Source organism: Mesoplodon bidens, assembly GCF_964165515.1.
Source record: "Mesoplodon bidens genome assembly, chromosome: 16".
NCBI classification, from domain to species: domain Eukaryota; kingdom Metazoa; phylum Chordata; class Mammalia; order Artiodactyla; family Ziphiidae; genus Mesoplodon; species Mesoplodon bidens.
This window is the reverse complement of record NC_138173.1, coordinates 6049743-6071254: the sequence shown is the minus strand read 5'-3', so window position 1 is coordinate 6071254 and position 21512 is coordinate 6049743. Positions and strand designations below refer to the sequence as shown.

The 21512-nt window shown below is 38.4% G+C and overlaps 1 protein-coding gene across 1 annotated transcript in view; it reads left to right on the top strand.

Moving 5' to 3' along the window:
• Window positions 1-21212, top strand: part of BPNT2 (3'(2'), 5'-bisphosphate nucleotidase 2) — a 29973-nt gene extending 8761 nt beyond the window's left edge. Inside the window, exons 2-5 of the mRNA XM_081258802.1 lie at window positions 4839-5001; window positions 6073-6168; window positions 15515-15676; window positions 17194-21212. Of these exons, the coding sequence (XP_081114928.1) occupies window positions 4839-5001; window positions 6073-6168; window positions 15515-15676; window positions 17194-17465 (693 nt within the window). The 3' untranslated portion in view covers window positions 17466-21212. The remainder of the gene's footprint in view (window positions 1-4838; window positions 5002-6072; window positions 6169-15514; window positions 15677-17193) is intronic.
• Window positions 21213-21512: the final 300 nt, after the last annotated feature.

Sequence of the window (21512 nt, the reverse complement as noted above, 5' to 3'; positions counted from 1 at the left end):
TGCACCATAGATTGAATGGACCTATCATACATATACAGAACATTTCATCAGCAGCAGAATAATACACATTCTTCTCAAACTCACATAGGATATTCTCCAGGATAGATTACATATTAGGCCAGAAAACAAGTCTTAACAAATTGAAGAATATTGAAATCATGTCAAGCATTTTTCTGACCACAGTGATGTAAAACTAGAAGTCAGTAACAGAAGGAAAGCTGGAAAATTTACAAATATGTGAAAACTAAACGACACTCAGAAAAAGTCAAAAGGGGAATGAAAAAAATATCTTGAAGTAAACAAAAATGGGATCACAACATACCAAAGCTTATGGGATGCAGCAAAAGCAGTTCCAAGGGGGAAATTTATACACAAAAAAGAAAAGAGCCTACATTAAGAAAAAAGAAAAATCTCAAACAACCTAACTCACACCTCAGGGAACTAGGAAAAGAAGAACAAACTAAGCCCAAAATTAGCAGCAGGAAGGAAATAATAAAGATCAGAGCAGAAATAAGAGACTAGAAAAGCAATAGAAAATAGGAACTGAGATCTGGTTTTTTGAAAAGGTAAAATTGCCAAACCTTTAGCGAGACTAAGGTAAGAGAATACTCAAATACATAAAATCAGTAATGAAAGCATAGACATTACACCTGATACTGCAAAACACAAAGGATCATAACAGACTACTATGAACAGTTATATGCCAACAAATTGTATAACCTGGAAGAAATGGATAAATACCTTAAAACAAAAACCTACCAAGACTGAACTAGGAAAAAATAGAATATCTGAACAGATCTGTAATTAGTAAGATTAAATCATTAGTCAAAAGTCTCCCAACAAAGAAAATCCAAGATCCAGATGACTTCTTCAGTGAACTCAACCAAACATTTAATGAGAATTAATTCCAGTCCTTCCCAAATTCTTCCAGAGAATTGAAGAAGTAGCAACAGTCCCAAACTCTCTTTATGAAACCAGCATTACCCTGATACCAAAGTCATACAAAGACACTACAAGAAAAGAGCATTACAGGCCAACATCCCCGATGAATATACATGTAAAAATTCTCAACAAAATACTAGCAAACTGAATTCAACAGCACATTTAAAGGATTAAACACCATGATCAAGTAGAATTTACCCCTGGGATGTAAGGACAGTTTAACATATGCAAATCAGTCAAGGTGATATACCACTTGAACAGAATGAAAGATAAAAATCGTATGATTCAACATACTTCTGTGATAAAAACTCTCAACAAATTAAGTATTGGAGGACTATACCTCAACATAATAAAGGCCATATATGACAGGACCACAGCTAATGTACTCAATGGTGAAAAGCTTTAAGTTTTCCCTCTAAGAAACAAGACGAAGATGCGCACTTTTACGACATCCATTCAACATAGTACTGGAAGTCCTGGCCAGAGCAATTAGGTAAGTAAAACAAATAAAATGCATCCAAATCAGAAAGGAAGAAGTAAAATTGTCTCTGCAGATGAGCCAATCTAACATATAGAAAACCCTAAAGACTCCACCAAAATACTTTTGAAGTAATAAACAAATTCAGTAAAGTTGCAGGATACAAAATCAATATGCAAAAATCAGTTACATTTCTGTACACTAACAACAGTGAACTATCTGAAAGAGAAATTAAGAAAACAATCCTGGGCTTCCCTGGTGGCGCAGTGGTTGAGAGTCCGCCTGCCGCTGCAGGGAATAAGGGTTCATGCCCCGGTCCGGGAGGATCCCATATGCCGCGGAGCGGCTGGGCCCGTGAGCCATGGCCGCTGAGCCTGCGCATCCGGAGCCTGCGCTCCGCAACGGGAGAGGCCACAACAGTGAGAGGCCCGCATACCGCAAAAAAAAAAAAAAAAGAAAAAAGAAAACAATCCTGTTTACAGTAACATCAAAAACAATAAAATATGAATAAATTTAACCAAGGCAGTGAAAGACCTATATACTGAAAACTGAAAGACATTGATGAAAGAAATGGAAGAAGATACAAATAAATGGAAAGAGATTGCTTGTTCTTGGATTGGGAAAATTAATATTGTTAAAATATCTGTACTCCCCAAAGCAATCTTCAGATTCAGTGCAATCCTTATCAAAATTCCAATGGCATTTTTCAGAGAACTAGAACAAACAATCCTAAAATTCATATGGAACCACAAAAGACCTGAGTAGCCAAGCAAGAACAAAGCTGGAGGCATCACACTTTCTGATTTCAAATTATATTACAAAGCTATAGTAATCAAAACAATATGATAGTGGCATAAAACATACACATAGACCAACGGAATTTAATATAGAGTTCAGAAATAATCCAGTGCATATACGTCCAGCTAATCTTTGACAAGGTGCCAAGAACACACCATGGGGAAAAGATAGTCGCTTCAATAAATGGTGCTGGGAATGCTGGTTATCCATATGCAAAAGAATGAAACTGAACCTTTATCTTACACCACGCAGCAAAAATTAACTCGAAATACACTAGGATTTAAGTGTGACACCTAAAACCTAAAATTCCTTAGCATGGTCTTAGCAATGATTTTTTTTGGAAAAGGCACCAAAAAGCATGGAAAACAAAAGCAAAGATAAACAAGTGGGACAACATCAAACTAAAAAGCTTTTTGCACAGGAAAGGAGACAGTCAACTAAATGAAAAGGCAACCTATGGAATGGCAGAAAGTATTTGCAAACCATATATGTGATAAGGGGTTAAGGTCTAAAACATGTAAGGAAGTCACTCAGCTCAGTAGCAAAAGAATAAATAATTCAATTAAAAAATGGGCAAAGGAGCCAAATAGACATTTTTCCAAAGAAGACATCTAATTAGCCATCTGATGTATGAAAATGTGCTCAGTATCACTAATCATTAGGAAAATACAAATCAAAACCACAGTGAGATATGAATTCACACCTGTTAAGATTGCTTTTATCAAATAGACAAGAGATGAGTGTTGGCAAGGATGTGGAGAAAAGGGAGCTCCTACCTTTTATACTGTTGGTGGGAATGTAAATTGGTACAGCCATTATGGGAAACAGTATGGAGTTTCTTTAAAAAAAATTTAAAATAGAACTGCTATATGATCCAGCAGTCTCATTTCTGGATATATATCTGAATAAAATGAAATCAGTATCTGGAGGAAATATCTGTACTTGCAAGTGCATTGTAACAATATTCGTCATAGTTAAGATATGGAAACAACGGATAGATACGTGTCCATCTATGCATGAATGAATAAAGAAAATGTGATGCACACACATAAAGTGGAATGCTATTCAACCTTTAAAAAGAAGGACGTCTTGCCATTTGGGACAACATAGATAAACCTGGAGGGAACTCTGCTAAGTGAAATAAACCAGACAGAGAAGGTAAAATATTGTATCACATTTATATGTGGAATCTTAAAAGAAAAAAGAAAAACAAGTCAAAATTGTACAAACAGTGAGCAGAATGGTGGTTGCCAGAGTTTAGGAGATGGGGTAAAATGGGGAGATGTTGGTGAAGTGTATAAACTTTCAATTAGGGACTTCCCTGGTGGCGCAGTGGTTAAGAATCTGCCTGCCAATGCAGGGGACACGGGTTCTAGCCCTGGTCCGGGAAGATCCCACATGCCATGGAGCAACTAAGCCCATGCGCCACAACTACTGAGCCGGCGCTATAGAGCCCAGGAGCCACAACTACTGAGCCCACGTGCCACAACTACTGAAGCCCGTGCACCTAGAGCCCATGCTCCGCAACAAGAGAAGCCACCACAATGAGAAGCCCGCGCACCACAGCGAAGAGTAGCCCCTGCTCACCACAACTAGAGAAAGCCCGCGCACAGCAATGAAGACCCAACACAGCCAAACTTAGATAAATAAATTTATTTTTTAAAAAAGCACCTTTCAATTATAACTAAGATGAATAAGTTCTGAGGATCTAATGTGCAGCAAGGTGACTGGTTTATATTACTGAATTATATACATGAAATTTGCTTCAAGAGTAGATCTTAAGTGTTTTCACCACAAAAGGAAAAAGTAAATACGTGATGTGGTAGATACGTCAATTTACTTAATTGTGGTATTTACTCCACAGTGTATGTGTATATCATCTTGTCATGTTGTACACTTTAAATACATTCAGCTTTGTCAATTATACCTCAGTGAAGCTGGGGGAAAAAGCCAAAATATGTCAAGGAAAGTCACCCCACCATGATATTTATATACATATATATATATATCAATCACATATATATTATGATATATCATATATATATTTTTTTCCTTTTCCCCAAAATGGATTGTTCTGTTTCCAAGAAGGGGTTAAAAAAAGTGTAGGGATTTTGATTGAAGTTGCTTTAAATCTACAGTTTACAGATGGGAGAATTGACATCTTTATCACTGTTTTTAAGTCATATTGTTTTTAAGGCATAATTTTAAGTCCATTGTCACTTTTTCTGACTCTTATAGTTACTTGTGTTCAGTGTTCCATAATATTGTCAGTCCATTTTCACACTTTTAGATCTGTTATTTTTCCTAAATATTATTAAGTTTTAAATAGCTTGTTTCCTTGATGTTTAGTTTCTTTTTATTTTTCTCTATGTTTAGATTCTCTGTCCTGCTTACACAACAAGCTAATTTCGAATATTAGATTGGAAAGCACTGGAAGACAATGTCGCTGGAATTTCTTACATATTTTCAGTTTTCAGTGGCATTCCTTGAAATAAAAATACTTATCTACTTTCAATTTATGGGATTTTGTCTGAATTGTTTTTCTCTATTCTGTTTTTTCCAGGTAGTGATTTTTTTCTAACTTTAAAACTTTTTTAACTGTCAATTATTTTTAATGCAGATAAATACTGAGGAACATGTGGATGCAACTGATCAGGAGGTTATCTTATGGGATCGTAAAATTCCTGAAGACATCCTAAAGGAAATAGCCACTCCTCAGGAAGTACCAGCAGAGAGTGTTACTGTCTGGATTGACCCCCTTGATGCTACACAGGAATATACGGGTAATTTTAAATTAAAGTTGATCTCAGACTTTATGTTGCCATTACGTATCGGAGAACCAGAACAAGGGCAGGTGGTGTATTCCTGGTGGTAAGTACTTTACCAACCTGACACAACTTTTCCAATTAGATTTTAAGATGGAGAGCTGGATTAAAGCACTGTGGTATATGCAACTTCTGGAGTGGATCAGTTATTCTCAACCTTTTTTTTTTCCTCAGACCACTGTATTATGGCATCCTCCTCTCACTATGTCACTGATTCTTTAGTGAAGGGATGTTTCTAGCAGTCACAACAACAAAATAGTTCCTATCGGACCCCAGTTTATTGAAGTGTTGATTTACATATTGATTTATTTATTGAGGTGCTCGTTATTGAGGTATTTATTTATATAGCCAGAACACAATATTCACTTGTGATTTTTTGGAATTTAGGTTTTATTCCATATGCATCTGTTCTTGGAATTCAAGATAGTAAATCCTAGGCACCCAGGGAGCAAGTAACCAGCAAAACAGAGTTACTTCTCCCACCTCCTGTTGCTGCTCTTTTCACCTAGTCCTAGCTCCTGTCTCACTTCTGTGGATCTTCTCTCAGTCCTTATTTCTTACACAGAGATATATAATTTTCTCTGTTTGCTTTGTTCTCTTGGTACATAAAAGTTGATTGCTTATAGATCTGTTCTTCTAAACGGTACGTTCTCTGAATGTGGAGGCTTCTGCTTTTTCACCTTTGCACTCTAGCGCTTAAGTACGGAACTTGGCCCAAAACAGACACTCAGTACAGAACTATTTGGAGAACAGGGAGAAGACACTAGGTGTGTATATCTGATAGTAACTGAAATTATAAAACAATATTTTGCAAAAATAGTACAAATATGGAATATTGAGGGGTTTGTTTGTAAAAAGTTTTTCCTAGACTGCAATTGATTTGATGATATAATAATGATATTTAGTGAGCACATCCCTTGTACAGGGACTATTCTAAATGCTTTTTAAAATTCTAAATGCTTTAAAAATTGAGTTTTTAAATTCAATCCTAAAATTATTATTGTTGGATTTTTTTTTTTTTCCTTGTAGAGGATCTTCGAAAGTACGTTACTACTATGGTGTGTGTGGCTGTAAATGGTAAACCTGTGCTAGGAGTAATACATAAGCCATTTTCTGAATATACAGGTAAGAAATATGCTAGAGCTTCCAAGAGTTAACATTATTAAACCATTTGTCTGTAGTATTTACTGTCCTTTTGGAATCTCAGCTGTAGCTCAGTAATTGTTAAAGTCAGCCCCCTACCCTACCTCACCCTCTCCCTGGATACAGTGAGGATTTTATTGTTGGTACTAATAACATATGGCAAAACAGAGCTTTCTAAACCTTGTTTAGAGAATAGAAACTGTGTTAAATGAAGATGAACGATTCTTAGTGTGTCGGGGAATACAATTGGGCATGGACTCCGGGCAGCTGAGCTCCTCTCTGCTTCTGTCATGCTGTTGCTGGGGATAAGGTCCAGGGCTCTTACACGTTGGATTCTGAGATCCACCACGTGAAGTGGACTTAGCCCAACCTGTTGTCATATCAGGAAATGAGCTTGATATTGTGGTGGTTAAGGGCAGTGCCAGTCTCAGCATTACAGTTGGGTGGTATCACTGTGAAAGTCTTAATAATCAGGCCAGTCCCTCTGTAGGCCTGGACGCCCTTCCGAGCTCCTTTAGACCCTTGCTTCCCCACCTTCTTGATGCAGTAATGTTTGTTAGCTTCCTGCAGGTGGCAGGTCAGATCCATGACAGTCGTGTTGGGAGGGGGAATATGGAAGGCCATGCCAAAGAGCTTGCCCAAAGCCTTGTCAGAGCTAATGAATCCTGGGATGACATTTTGGGGTCTGCAGTTTGCCAGAGAGGCTAGTCATGGTCTTCCAGACGTCAGTGATGGTGTGCACTCTGGGTTACAAGTCCACGATGACACCATGAATTTTCAGGGTGGTGAAGTGGAGGGAAACAATGAGTGGTATGAGCAGTACTGCTGACAGTCCGAAGGGAATCCTCATACTTTTCACTGGTAAGTCCCATTAGAAACTTGAGGCTAGGATTATGGCCCTTTTGGCGCCAGTGTTCTCTAAGATGATGAAGTTCTTGATGGAGACAGTACCTACTTTGCCAATATTGAAAGCAGCCCTGATGGCCAGTTAGAGTCGGCTGAATAACGTCTCCTTCAAATTCACGTCCATCCCTGTATTCGTTTTCTAGAGCTGCCATTAAAAATCCCATAAACAGTGTGTCTTTAAACAGCAGATATATAGCCTGTCACAGTTTTGGAGGCTAGAAGTCCAAAATCAAGGTGTGGGCAGAGCCATACTCTCTGAAACCTACAGGGAAAAATCCTTCCATATCTTTCTCTTAGCTTCTGGTAGTTTGCTAGCAATCCCCGGGGTTTCTTGGCGTAAATCCAGTCTCTGCCTCTGTCATCGGTGTGTGCTGTGTCTCCCTCTGTGTCTGTGTCTGTGTGTCTTTTCTTATAAAGACACAAGTCATGGTAGATTAAGAGCCTGTCCCACTCCAGCATGACTTCATCTTAACTAATTACATCTGCTAGTAACTTAGGATCCTGTTTTCAAATAGAGGCAGATTCTGGTGTGCTGGGGGTCAGGACTTCAACATATCTCTAGGGGGAAAACAGTTCAACTCATAACAACCCAGAACTTCAGAATGTGACCTTTTTTGGAAATAAGGTCCTGGCAGATGTAATTAAGGTAAATATCAACATGAGCTCATCCTGCATTAGGATGGGCCCTTAAACCAATGAGAGCATCCTTAGAAGAAACAGAGAGCACGCAGACATACCAGGGGTCAGATGGTGTGATAGGAGGCAGGGCCTGGAGTGATGCATGCAAGCCGAGGGGCACCAAAGACTGCTGGCAGCCGCGAGAAGCCAGGAGAGAGGCACAGAGCAGACTCCCCCTTCGAGCTTCCAGAAGGAACAGACACTGCCAACATCGTGATTTTGGACTTGCTGGCCTCCAGACTGTGAGAAGATAAATTTCTCTCATTGTAAGCCACCCAGTTTGTGGTAATGTGTTATGGCAGCCCTAGGAAACTAACACCTCGGACATCCGTATAGTTTGATCTTTTACTCCAGCCTCGTCCATCGTGTCTCATTGGTGTGGCTGACACTGCATAAAAATGCTGTCTGTCAAGTGGAGAGAAATAGAGACAAAGTTGATTTTTTATTACTCTAGATTATCTGCTTTGCAGAATAACCTTGTACCCGGGTGCTAGCTGCTCTGAGATAGGCTAAACATATATATGAGGACTGGGTCTGCATTTCAAAATGAAATCTGCTTTGTGTTATCGGACCTTTTAACTCCTTTTCATAATTCAGGTAGTTTTTTTCAATTGACAGTTTGATGAGCTACAAAAGCTTCATGCCATTACTGTGGTAGTGTGCCTTAAGATTAATGATATAATTGCTTAATGGTTTACAGATTGCTTTCACATATTTCATTTAATCCTTACCAAATTAGTTATTATACAGGTTAGACTTCTAGCTGAAGCTGTGTAATAATCTGCACCAAAATATAGGAGATTGAACAAAACAGTTAATTCTCTCTTCTCCAGCAGCCTGTATGTAAGCAGACCATGGCAGCTCCCTGGTACCAAATTCTCACACAAATTCTCTTGCTGTTTTGCTGTACTAACGTTAGTTGCCCTCATCTGCATGACTGAGGATGGCTCACTGCTGCATCCACTTTCCAGCAGTGGAGAGGGCTAGAAGGCAGACGCGGAAGATGTTTCCCACTAAGGGTTTGACCTGTAAGTTGTACACATCACTTCAGCTCACATCCATTGATCAAAACATAGCTGGAATCCAGCCACAAGGGAGGTGAAGAAATGTAGTCTTTACTTTCAGTGGCCATCCAAGCTGAAATTCAGGGGCTCCGTCCCTCAGGGAACACAGGGAGAGTAGATATTGGAGTGTAATGTAGCAGTACTGCTACACCTCGTCCGGCTCCTGAGGGAGGGACGCGGTTACTACTAGCATGGCACTTACAGGTGAGAAAATGAGACCCAGAAATTTGGTATGTTCCTCAAGGTCATCCAGCTGAAGTCGAGGAGTCAGCCCCAGGGGTTTCATGCAAATGGTGTGTCACACACCACTTGTGTAATTATAACGCCATGATTCCCAACGTGTATAGTGCTTAGAAATTTATGTTACCTCATTTGAACCTTTCGATAACTCTGGGTGACAAAGAAAAATGTTGTCTTTTTTATAGATGAGAAAAGGGCTTTAGCAGCTCAATGTTGTCTTTTTTGTAGATGAGAAAAGGGCCTTAGGCAGCTCTCATCGAGAAAACCATACAGTTTAAAATGTTACTGTAAGAGCTAACCACTCCTTATTAGTATCTTACATTTGTTTAGTATTTTCACAGTTAGTGAAGTGTATTGACATAAATTCATTTCAGTCTCGAAGTAACTCTGGAAAGAATATAAAATAGGAAATAGGCGACTTTCTTTTAATAAAAACAGGCACATAAAGGTTATGTACAGGGCTGAGGTCTTTGAGATCCTCTCATTCTTCTGACAACGTCCCTCATGCCTGTTTCTGTCAGTTAGGACTGCCTTTAGCTGCGTATAAAATAAACCGTCTTTGCAGTGATTAAACAAGTAAGGGCTTTATTTTTCTCACCTAATTAAGACGGCCACAGGGTAGGAGTGATTCAGTGTCTTTCTGATTCTCTTAAATGCCTGACTCCTCTCTTTTTGTTTTTTCTCCTTAGAAGGTGGCATTTTGTTTGCGTGCTCACAAAAATGGGCGATTCCGGGTACCATGGCTCTATTCCAGGCAGGAAGAAAGGGCAAAGAAGAGGGACAAAAGATCTATCGTAGATTTTCTTTCTATTTGGAAGGACTGACTTTGAAGCCCTCTGCTTCGTCTCATTGACCAAATGTCACGTGGCACGCTTAGCTGCCAACAGAGCCTGCTGCCCAAAGAGAATTAGAACTGGGATAGCGGAAATGCAGAGAAAGTTGGTATCAGAGAGGCCGATAGGTCCAGGTCTCCACATCTGTTCATGTTAGGAGGGAGAAGGGCGATAATAAAACCTCCATTTTTCAAAACCTTCATTCCATCAGAATATATGATCTGCCCCCCTCATAGGCTTAGGAACATAAGGCGCTTGCTGGTCAGCAAACATCCCAGAAGACTCAGTAGGCCCTTCATTAGGAGTGGGTTGACCTTCCATTCCCGGTGGAAGGTGTGTTTGGCTTGTGCCCTCCTTGGGACTGTTGTTTTCACATCCAGACTGTATACCGATGTTGGCAGAGCACACACTGTCAAGTATTGGGTATTTACCGGAATTTAGCTACACTTGACTATAATGGGAGCTAGATATGATTGTTGCTGGCAACCGGTAGAACAAAGCTGATCAAAATTCTTCTCAGACTTAAGTAGAATTAATTCACTGAGTGAAATACTTTAAAAAGCAAGAGATACTAGAATAGTACATATTTTAATGAAGTAATATATAAGTGGGTGTAGCATATCCACTCAGTGGAATTTTGTGGCTATTAAAAAGAAGTTATAATGTCTGAAGTATGTGTCGAAAAGTGCCAACCACTTTTTATTTCCTACTGGACTTCTTGTTAGCATGTCTGATAGAGAGACTAAACATATTCTGTTGGCTGCTACTTTAGCTTATCACTACTACCTTATCATCAACATCAATCATTTATTTAAGCACCTACTGTATGTTTTTAAGGGGCTTGAAATAATTTTGTCCATATAAATGTTATGACTGAATGTCTTGAGTTTATGTGATCTGAAATATATATTTTTAATATTAAATGAATAATCCTTATCTAAAATTACTCTGGTACTATCTACTGAGATATAGTCTTTATTCCCTTACACAATACTGACCTCTAGAGATACAGCATTGTAAATTCACTTCTTAATAAAACTTTTTTTGATCACCTCTAAAAACAATTTAGAGGATTGTTTTGCTTCTCATTTCTTATTTTACTTTTATTATGAATAATTAAAAAAACCAATTATAATGAATTTTCCTGTACTCCATCCAGATTTAACAGTTGATAACATTTTTATATATTTGCTTTTATTTATTCATTTATTTATTTATTTGCCTACGTACTTTAGAGAAAATTACAAGGAACGTGACATTTTACCCCTGTATATTTCAATATGCATGTCTAAAAAGAACACGTTTCTAAACAAGAACAGTACTATTAATATAATAATAAAATTAAGAATTATTCCATAATTGATCCAATAGTCACATTTCTCCCAGTTGTTCCTAAATTGGATTTTACAACCTGTTACCTCAGACCAAAATCCAGTCAAGGACAAGCAAGTCTTTTGGTTGTTAGGTTGCTGTGTTAAATTCTTCTAATCTAGATCCTAGAACAGCCCCCAGTCCCCTTTATCTCCAGACATTGACTTGTTGAGGAGATCAGGTCCCTTGTCATAGAATGTCCTGCCTTTTGGATTTTTCTGATTATTTTCCCAGGCTGTTATTTAACTTGTTTATTTTTCATCTTCTTTTTCTTATGAAGGGTAACAGATCTGGAGGCCTGATTGGATTAAGGTTAAATATTTTTCTTAAGAACACATTTTAGGTACTCTTCATGTACTTCCTACTGCATCACATTACGTTACATATGTCTCATCTCGCTATTAATGGTGTTAATAAGATGGTTAAGGTGTTCATGACCAGACTTCTCAGTTATAAAATTATAGTGATTCTCTTGGTATCAGCAGATAATCTAGAGAGAGATTTTGGCATCATTTGAAATCAGGATTCCATTAAACCTTCCATATAATAGTTTTAAGATCTATTTAAGATGTAAAATGGGATTTTCAATTCTGTTGTTTTCTTCTACATATGTTAGCTGAAGTTCTGTAGAGAAAGTTCTCCATCAACTTGGGGTTACTTGTTTACCGTAAAACATGGTGTCTACTCAAAGACACCATACTTTTTTCCTTTACCAATTTTCAGGTTAGGGTTAGGGTAAAAACCACCTCCGGTGCAAACAGATGTTATTCTGGGGCAAGAGTAGGCATTCTCTCTCTTTAATATCCTGTCTCCTGGATTTTTATATATTCAATGTGTTTCAAACTACAGTTATTATTTTTAAGTTTAATTTGTTCTTCTGTTGCATTTTTTACTAACACTTTAATATATACTTTTCTCTTTAAATACCACTATATAGTCATCTTCTTCAGGTATTACCTATTGGTTCTCTCCTAGCAGCAGCAATTAAATTAGCTTAGTTTAGCCTTCTTGACCAACTATCCCATTTTAGTCAATCATATTTTTTTGATGTTTATCTTTCTACTCCACTATTCAAATCTTCAGATTTAAATGGTGTCCTTCAACTATCAGTAATCAACTATGAGGTGACATTTCTACACCTTTTTTCCTATCTTTGTCTTTCTCTTAAATCCACAGTTACACTTATTCAGTGCTTACCAGCAGTACTTCCGCTGAGAGTTCCTCAGTCATCCTTTGGTTGGATAAAGCCTGTCCTCTAATAGATTACTTTAGAAGAGCTAGCTCATGAATGCCAAATTACCTGAGTTCTTACATGGGAAAAGCTTTTTCTATAGTGTTGATACTTGGAAAGACCACTTGGCTAGTTATAAAACATATGTATTTTAAAACTGTATTTGTTTCCTAGGGCAGTTATAACAAATTACCACAGACTGGGTGGCTTAAAACAATAGAACTGTATTCTCATATTTCTGGAGGCCAGAAGTCTGATATCAAGTGGTTGACAGTGTCACGCTCAAGAGAAGACTCCTTCCTTGCCTCTTCTGATATCAAGTGGTTGACAGTGTCACGCTCAAGAGAAGACTCCTTGCCTCTTCCAGCTTCTGGTGGCTCCAGGCATTCCTTGGCGTGCCTTGGTTTGTAGACATTTCCCTCCAATTCATGTCTCCTTCTTCACATTCTCTTTGTCTCTGTATTTCTGCATTTCCTCTTCTTATAAGGATACTAGTCATTAAATTTAGGGTCCACTCTAATCCATTACGACCTCAGCTTTACATCTGCAAAGACCCTATTTCCAAATGAGGTCACATTCTGACGGCTCAGGGTAGACCTGAACTTTGGTAGGACGTTATTCAACCCACTATACCCCGTTTTTTCTTGGTTAAATGGTATAAACTCTTGAACTGGTGTGACATCTGTGTAGGCATGTGTTGAATCTTGACAGAAAGGCTTATAGCCTGATTTTCTGTTCTTTGTAAGTAGCTTGGTCTTTTTGCCTGGAATGCCAACGAACGTTATCTTTAGAGTCTCATAAAAGAACTATGACTTATCTCAGATTCAGAGTTGGCATTCTGGGCAGTTGTCTCCATATTATGTCTCAATGTGGACATTTAGGTTCTCTTTATTTCAAGGACATTTTAAAGATTAGTTCTGCTTCACTTTGTTTTTCTGTTTCACGGACTCCTAATGTATGTATGCTGACTCTTCTTTCATTGGCTTCCATATGGATCAGTTTTACTCTGGTCCCTTTTATGTGTTTACTCGTTTCATTTATTTTTTGTTTTTCTTATTGCTTTCTGTGCTTTGGGGCAATTCTGTTGTCCCTCGTGTATCCTGTGATTTAGCCCTAAGCCTTTAATGATTTTGTCCTTTTTTTTTTCCTTCAGTTTCTTTCCTGTGTTATATGAGTTCCCATTTCATGTCTTCCTATTGTTTATCTCTTATGATTTGTTCTTTTTTATTTGTTCCATAGCATTCTTTTTATTTTTTTGTTGCTTGTTTATTTTTAACTATGCTGCAGTGTTGCCTTATAGTCTCAACTCTGCTTTGTAGAACTTTTCAAGTAGCCTGAAATGTTTTAATCATCGTTCCTTATGTTTTCTTCTTTCTCAATAGACATTGCGGTTCTATGTTTCTTATTTCTGTTTGACCCAGTTTCTGTGGAATTGGGGGAAGGGCGGTAGCAGGACAGAGGTTTGGGTGATTCTTGGTTCCCGAGCTTTCTTGAATGTTAGTGTGAGGAAGGCGTTGTCTTTATTAGTAGGCATCTGTTTTTGTTGTTTTCACATTTTTTCTTTCGTGTTTGACCCCTTCTTGTTTCAGTAGGGCCCTTACATTCAACCCCTTCCTTCTTTTTAGTCCTCTTTGCTGTCTTCCAAATTGTCTCTCATAGAGAAACGTCCTAAGAGATGTTGTACTTCTTCCAGTATGCTCTTGAGACGTCCCTTTTCTTTCCGTGTCTTCTCCAGGCCTCCTTTACTCACTGCTTTGTTGCCAAGTCTCAGGCCTCCTTTCAGTAGTTCTCATTTTAGATGGGACCTTTCCTTCTGGGCAGAGATTCTGGCTATTGCTGTCTGAGTTGGCCACCACTGACGTCTTGGCACTTCCACGAAGCTCCTGCCATGTTCCCTGTACAGGGTCAGCCACAGTACTTACTCTGCTGGTCTTTGGTATTTACTCCCGTTCTTTCGGATAAATTTGTGTTTATAGCTATCCTCTGTCTCCTACTTATTCTTTAGGTATTAGTTAACTCTGTTTTTCTCTTTGTTGCTGTGTGTGGTTTTGGAAAGACGTGTGAGAAGAATCTGAGAGACAGCCATCAGCTGGGGGAACTCAGAAACCTAGACTCAGTTCATTTATAAAATTTTTTTCTGCTGCCAGGAGTGAGTGGTAACGTAGCTGCCTACATTGCTAGCTGTGGTGGACTATATTTTATCTCACAGTGAGTGACTACTAGAACAGTAATCTCATTGGGATATTTCTGAGTAAGTTTGTTTTCTTGTATAGTTTGGTAGTCAGTAAAGAAAACTTCGAAACCAAGAAAAGCATTTCAAGCCATCTCTGCAGTCTCCTCACCTTCTTAAAAATTTCTGGTCTACTTTGAAATCTAGTGCTTTTTCTTTTTATACTCTGACGTAGGAGGTATGTAAACCTAACTCACCTCTTTGACTGTTTTATATTTATAAAGCTCATTAGGAAATTGAGCCAATATACAAATAATTGAAACCGTGAATATATTAGACGAAAAGGTAGTATAGAAGAAAAGGCATTTTTAAATTTTGAATTATGTCGTAGGTTGCCGCAGGTTGTGTTGCCCAGGAATCAGACTTTGGGGTGGCGATTAGAGTGCAGGATGTTTACTAGAGAGTGCTCTTGGGATCAGATTTGTGGAAGGGAGGGAAGGAAGTAGGAGAAGTTGAGTTGCAGCATGGTCCCAGTGAAGACTCGGCAGCTACCCTACAGGGAGCTCTGGAGCCTGGGCTTTCTTAAACCAAGGAGTTAATAGTCACTGTTTCTGGTTGGGCAGGATTGCATAGCCTCTTTTAGTTTTGTCTTAATATGTGACTATTATAAAAAAATAAACACATTACTCTTGTGCTCAGAAAAAGAAAGCTTCCTGTTTTGGAAAAATGTATGAGTAATTCTTTGGAAGAAGTTTTTTTTCAATCACTCTTGGTACTTTGAGTTCTGGTTTTAAAAGCTTCAGTGCCATTACTGGCTATTACATTTTCTTTCCAGCTTGGGCGATGGTAGACCGTGGGTCAAATGTGAAAGCCCGCACTTCTTACAATGAGAAGACCCCGAGGATCGTTGTGTCTCGCTCCCATTCAGGAATGGTCAAGCAGGTTGCTCTTCAGACTTTCGGAAACCAGACTACAATCATCCCGGCGGGCGGTGCTGGTATGTTCCTACTCCCCTGCGGTGCCTGTGCAGTGTTCCCTGCATGGCCAAGGCCATGTCAGGAGGCAGATTTGGTTGTCCCCTCCTTGGGAAGAAAGTGAGAATGGACAGTGGGCTTTCAAGACAGACGTGGTCTCCTACTTGGTGATCTCAAGAGTGGGATTCAGTCACACGTGCCTCCTTGGTAGAGACAGTCTCACAATAGAAACAGTCTCACAATGGTGATTTCTGTTCCTCTAATACTACAAAAATGTATTTCTGACATTGATGGTTGTTATATGTATGATCTGATTGTGAAATAATTGTGCTATTAGTTTAACTGTAAGAATAGCAAGGAGAGAAAGAAAGATCCAGCACATCAGAATGCTTTATTTAGCAGCAGGATGCCAGGAATCATCAGGAGTGTTATTAGAATGCCTAACCCCTTGGTCACTGTTCACGCCCCTGAACTCCTCAGCTTTCATGTCTGGGAGGAGCCACAGAGTCTAGTGCCCATCCAGCTTAATGTAGATTCTGTATTATTGCATTCCCTATGTTCTAGCTCAGGGTCAGCTGACTTTCTCTGAAAGGCCCGAGAGTAAATATTTTAGGCTTTGTGAGTCACATATGATCTCTTTTGCATACTATTATTTGATTTTTTTTTAACTGTGCTTTAAAAATAGCCCCCCCCCCAAAAAAATCTATAGCTTGAGGGCTGTACAAAAGCAGGCCATGGCCCAGATTTAGCTCATGGGTCATTTGCCCACCCTTGTTTTGAGTGTTGTTTAATATGACAGAAGTGTTTTAATTCAAACAAATAGCAGATTATAGTCAGAAACGTTTGTGTTTGAAAACCTTTTCAGCAAAGTAATAAAGGGAAAAGTAGTGTTTTTAACCTTTAAGCCTAATAGTTTTAGTTTACTGCTGACCTATACGTGTCTTTCTTAACATGGCTTTATTGTTTTCTTACAGGCTCTCAGTTTGGTTAGGAAAGGTGATATCCAAAATGCCCAGTAGGAATGGGATAAGCTAGATTTTAGACCCAGTTTCTTCTGGGTTTGTTTTATTATTTTATTTTTAAAATTCTGCCTCATTACAAAAAAGACTTAAGATAGTAGCATTATTTTGTGCTTCCTTCTTTCAAATCCAGCCTTCCTGGAGACTCAAGGGAAACCTGTGGGTGTTTAGCTTTAGTGTAATAGTCCATAGGAAACGATTCATGTTGAAGGTATCACCCCGTAGAAGACAAGCACAAAGTAGATTTAAATTTAAAAAATTATAGACATCTATTTGTTTATATTTAAGAACAGCTTAATAAATTACTTTGCACTACTTTTTTTGGCTTATTTGGGTTTAATGTCTGCACTATTACTTAAAAAAAAAACTTTTAAAAAATAAGTTTAGACTTAGCAGTTGCAAAGATAGTACAGAGAGCTCCTGCACACCCTGTGCTGTTATTTTAACAATGTACTCAAAACAGTAAGCTCCTTTCTTCAAATCTTTCAGACAATAACCTAAATTCTATGTTTATCTTCTAGGTTATAAAGTGTTAGCACTCTTGGATGTGCCTGATAAGAGTCAAGAAAAAGCTGATCTATATATCCATGTGACATATATCAAAAAGTGGGATATATGTGCTGGCAATGCCATCTTAAAAGCCCTTGGGGGGCATATGACTACCCTGAGTGGGGAAGAAATCAGTTACACGGGTTCTGACGGCATTGAAGGAGGGCTTCTCGCCAGCATCAGGATGAACCACCAAGCTCTGGTCAGAAAACTCCCCAGCCTAGAGAAGACAGGACATAAATAAGCCACGCTGGTGACAGGTCACCACTACTCCAGAGCTGAACGGTCAGCCTGGAACGCTGGAGGCTTCAAAGCATCGGTGGAGACTGCATGGTTAAGGCCATCCCGAACTTTTTAAAGTATTTATGAAGCATCAGAGACTTATTTTCCCTGTAATAGGATGCAAGATCAGGGAGAATGGGTTGCTTCCTGTCTCAAGTACTGTCTTTATTTTTGAGACTATTTTCGTACAGTTGTCATACACAAGGCGCATATATATATATTTGTGAATTAAAATCTATAGTCGAGTCTACATTGTTATGAGTCACCGTTTTCACACAATATCATGAATCTTCACTGTTTGTTAGTACTTTCATGTAGAATTGGGCTGAAGAAAGGATTGATTTGTGTAGATGTTTAATATTACTTTACAATTATATCTCATTGAAAATAAAATAATTGGGGGTTTTTACCCCTAGTTCAGATGGAAAGCACAAGAAGCTACAAATTCATTAATATGCACAAATTCTCTATCGCTTACCGAATATATTTCTTATGGATTAAAATAGAAAAAGCTTAAATTGTTTTTTTCTTTGAAATTTTAATAACAGGTTCACCAGCTAGTAGCGAATATAGATATATGATGGTTGCGTTGTAGCTGTAATTTCTGTGTGTGTGTGTTTTGTTTTGTTTTTATAAAGAAAAGTGTGTTTGTACCTATGGGTTCAACATTTCTGCCATCTTGCTGGTAATTTTCATTTGCCCTATGGACGGTGGTGCATGGTTCCATCCTTTCCCTCTTGACCAGCATTTAGTCTTTAACTTGTAAGGTTTGGATTAAGGTTTCAGGGTTAGCATTAGAATTTGGTATATTTTCTCATTAGGGATAAAATATGCTGTATAAGGCATTATAAAAATATAAATGATCCTCTTATTAACTGAAAGTTATTTGACATTACGTGAATTGAGCTAGCTTTTATTCAAAAGCCTTGTTATAGTACTTTTTAAAAAATTTGCCAGGTTTGTATATAGAGATTCTCTCATTATCAAGAATAAGTTAAGGTTGCTTTTGCCGTGGTTAGTTTTACCATTAATAAATGGATCTAACCTAACCAAACTAAGTATTAACTTTTGAGATACTTTGTGTCTTTCCTTCAGATTAAAAAAATGAAGATTGAAGTTACTTTTTGTTGAATTTTTTTCCTATTCAAGTGTGCAGAATCTGGTTTGAAGAAAGGTTGTGACATATTCACTGTGTCACTGTAATTTGAACCTTGCTTTGTAGGATATCTTTCATTGGGATGTCTGATTTCTCTCAATGTGATAGCTGGAAATTTCAGGTAAACGGTAGCGTTATTTCACGTGACTTTGCTATGGTTTTATTCCATAACACACTGATAAGGAGAGGGATTTCTTATGGTTTCATGGTTTCTTTTCTTTATATCTTTCTTCCTTTCTCTCTCTCTCTTTCTCTCTCTCTTTCTTTTTCTCTTTAAATTTTTTAACCCTAAATCAACTTTCCATTTATTTTCCTATCTTGGAGGTAAAGTTGACCAAAAGATGGGCATCCTCACCTGGTGGAATGTGCTTACAACTTTAGGTTTGCAAATTACACTGTCCAAGGTCCTTATTCCTCATTGGGGAATTGGACCTAGTGTGATACACACATTGCCACCCGGTCTCTAGCAACTGGTCACCAATCTGGTAGGGTAATGGGCCTTGATAGGTAGGGTTTTGTTCATGAAAATTCATTCAAAGTTTTGGTAGTTGGAACACTTGATATTTAAACAGGACTTAGGAATTCTGAGCAGAATATTAGAGACTGCATCTTTTTTTGCAACGAGATGAGGAAATCCTTTTTCTCAGGAAGGATGGCAAAGGCATATGCTGTTTCCAGAGTCCTATAGTACAAGCATTTGTTTTCATTGTAATGTGTCAAACTTAGGGAAAAGGGACTAGCATATTAGGAAATGGGACTAGTTCATATTAGCAAGCATGGTGCTTTGGTTTTATTTTTAATTTTATTAAACCACATGTAGATAATGACTTTGTGAAGGGCTTTGTTGTGTGCAAAAGTTAAGATATTGGCCGACAGTTAAATGCATTATGTTTGTGATTTGTTGGGTATAGTATAGTACTAATGATTTTTAAGTGCTTTTATAAAAATTTCATTTTAAAACATTTTGTTTCTAAAAGTCAGTATACATTATAGAACTAATGTAAGTACAAAGAACAGTATTTATATTTATTTATGTAAGACATTATTGTGCTAGGACATACCAGTAAAACACCTTCATGAATAAGTGAGACATAATATCTCCCAAGAATGACATAAATACAATTATTTCTAAAATGTTTACTTTTAGTGATCCTCACCTCCCCAGTTCCTTGTATCCCTTTCCCTCATCTTGACATTGATAACCTCAGGATCCATCAACTGTCCCCTTCCTCAGCCCCTCTTTGTCTCTACCTTGTTCCCTATCACCCTAGCCTGTTGATTAATGTCCTCCTTTTATTTCTGTTTCTCTTTCTTCACCAGTATCCTCTTCCCCAGCACTTACTCCCCGAATTCTCTAGTAGACCTACATCTCCACGATTGGTTGCTGAAATCTTAGGGCAGAATGGAGACTCTAATAAAGTTCCGATGGAGAGGGTCGTCCTGGCATAGTCCTAGCGGACTGTTACTTCTCAAAGACTCCTCAGAAAGTAAAGGAAGATCACCGTCAAAACCACAAAGTAACTGTCAAGTATGACGCAAGTCCTCTGTCTTTACAGAGCGTTTCTTCTGATACATCCTTCAAAGAATGAAAATGCAGAAAATAACGAGAGGTGGCTGGCTATGCCTGCTGGAGAAAGCTTGCTTTCTCTATTAGTTTTCATATTGTATCCTTATTTCAGTTGAGAATATCAGAGCCTACAAGATGGGTCATATTTGTCTTTGTCATTCAATTGTCCCCTTTCCCCGATTTTAGAGTTTTTCTTTGATTCTAAATATTGAATTGTTTATGGCTGTATAATGAAGTAACAAGCGTCCTGGTCTGTGTGTTTTAAGGAGTTATTGTGCAAATTCTTCCTGTTTTCTGGGTGCTTCCTTTGACTGTTGTGCAAATTGAGTCAGAGGCAGTGGGAGGGGCAGTGGCTAAGAAGAGACTAGGGGAGGAGAAAGCCCAGGGGAAGGGTGGCCAAGGGAGGATGCCAAGCAAGCATCTGCCCCGTCTCAGATGTTTAATTCAAAAGTTGGATTTTACTCGGGCTTTGAAGGTGACAGCTGTCTCTCATAGCTTAAACATAAGTAAAGAAAGCTGGAGTGCCACCCCCTATTCCTCAGAAAAGAAAATATCCAGCTTGCCTCTCCTTGATAACAGCTTGAAAATGGCCTTCTGGAGACAAGCTCTGGCAGGTTTAAAACAGGAACTGTTTGGAATCTAGTTGCAACTACTTCTCTTGGCTATGTGTTGACTGCTTGTGGATAGAAGCAGTGATTTTTCAGTTTAGATCTTGGTTTGAATGTAAGACTTATTTAATTATTTTCAGCATATGCCTGCAAAAGTCTGCCTTGTAACTGTTGTGTAAAATAAACCTATGGTTTCATTTTTATCCTAAACAAAGTTGTGCCTTAACAACAGGGCATTGTATGTTAATAAGGGAAAACAAATTTTTTTTTAATAGATGGGGAAAACAGGAACTTTTGCCCTTAAGATTTAAGTTCTTTTAATGTTTTTAATGTTAGAGTTGGGGAAAATTCATTAAAGTTAAAATTAATATAAAATTATTTTTGCAGATACAACTAAAGTGCATTTTTATAAGAACTGGCATCTTGATGTATATAGGTCTGAAATGATACTTCATCCTTTGGTTTTTTTTTTTTTTTTTGGCTGTATGTGGGCCTCTCACTGTTGTGGCCTCTCCCCTTGTGGAGCACAGGCTCCGGACGCCAGGCTCAGCGGCCATGGCTCACGGGCCCAGCCGCTCCACAGCATGTGGGATCTTCCCGAACCGGGGCACGAACCCGTGTCCCCTGCATCGGCAGGCGGACTCTCAACCACTGCGCCACCAGGGAAGCCCCATCCTT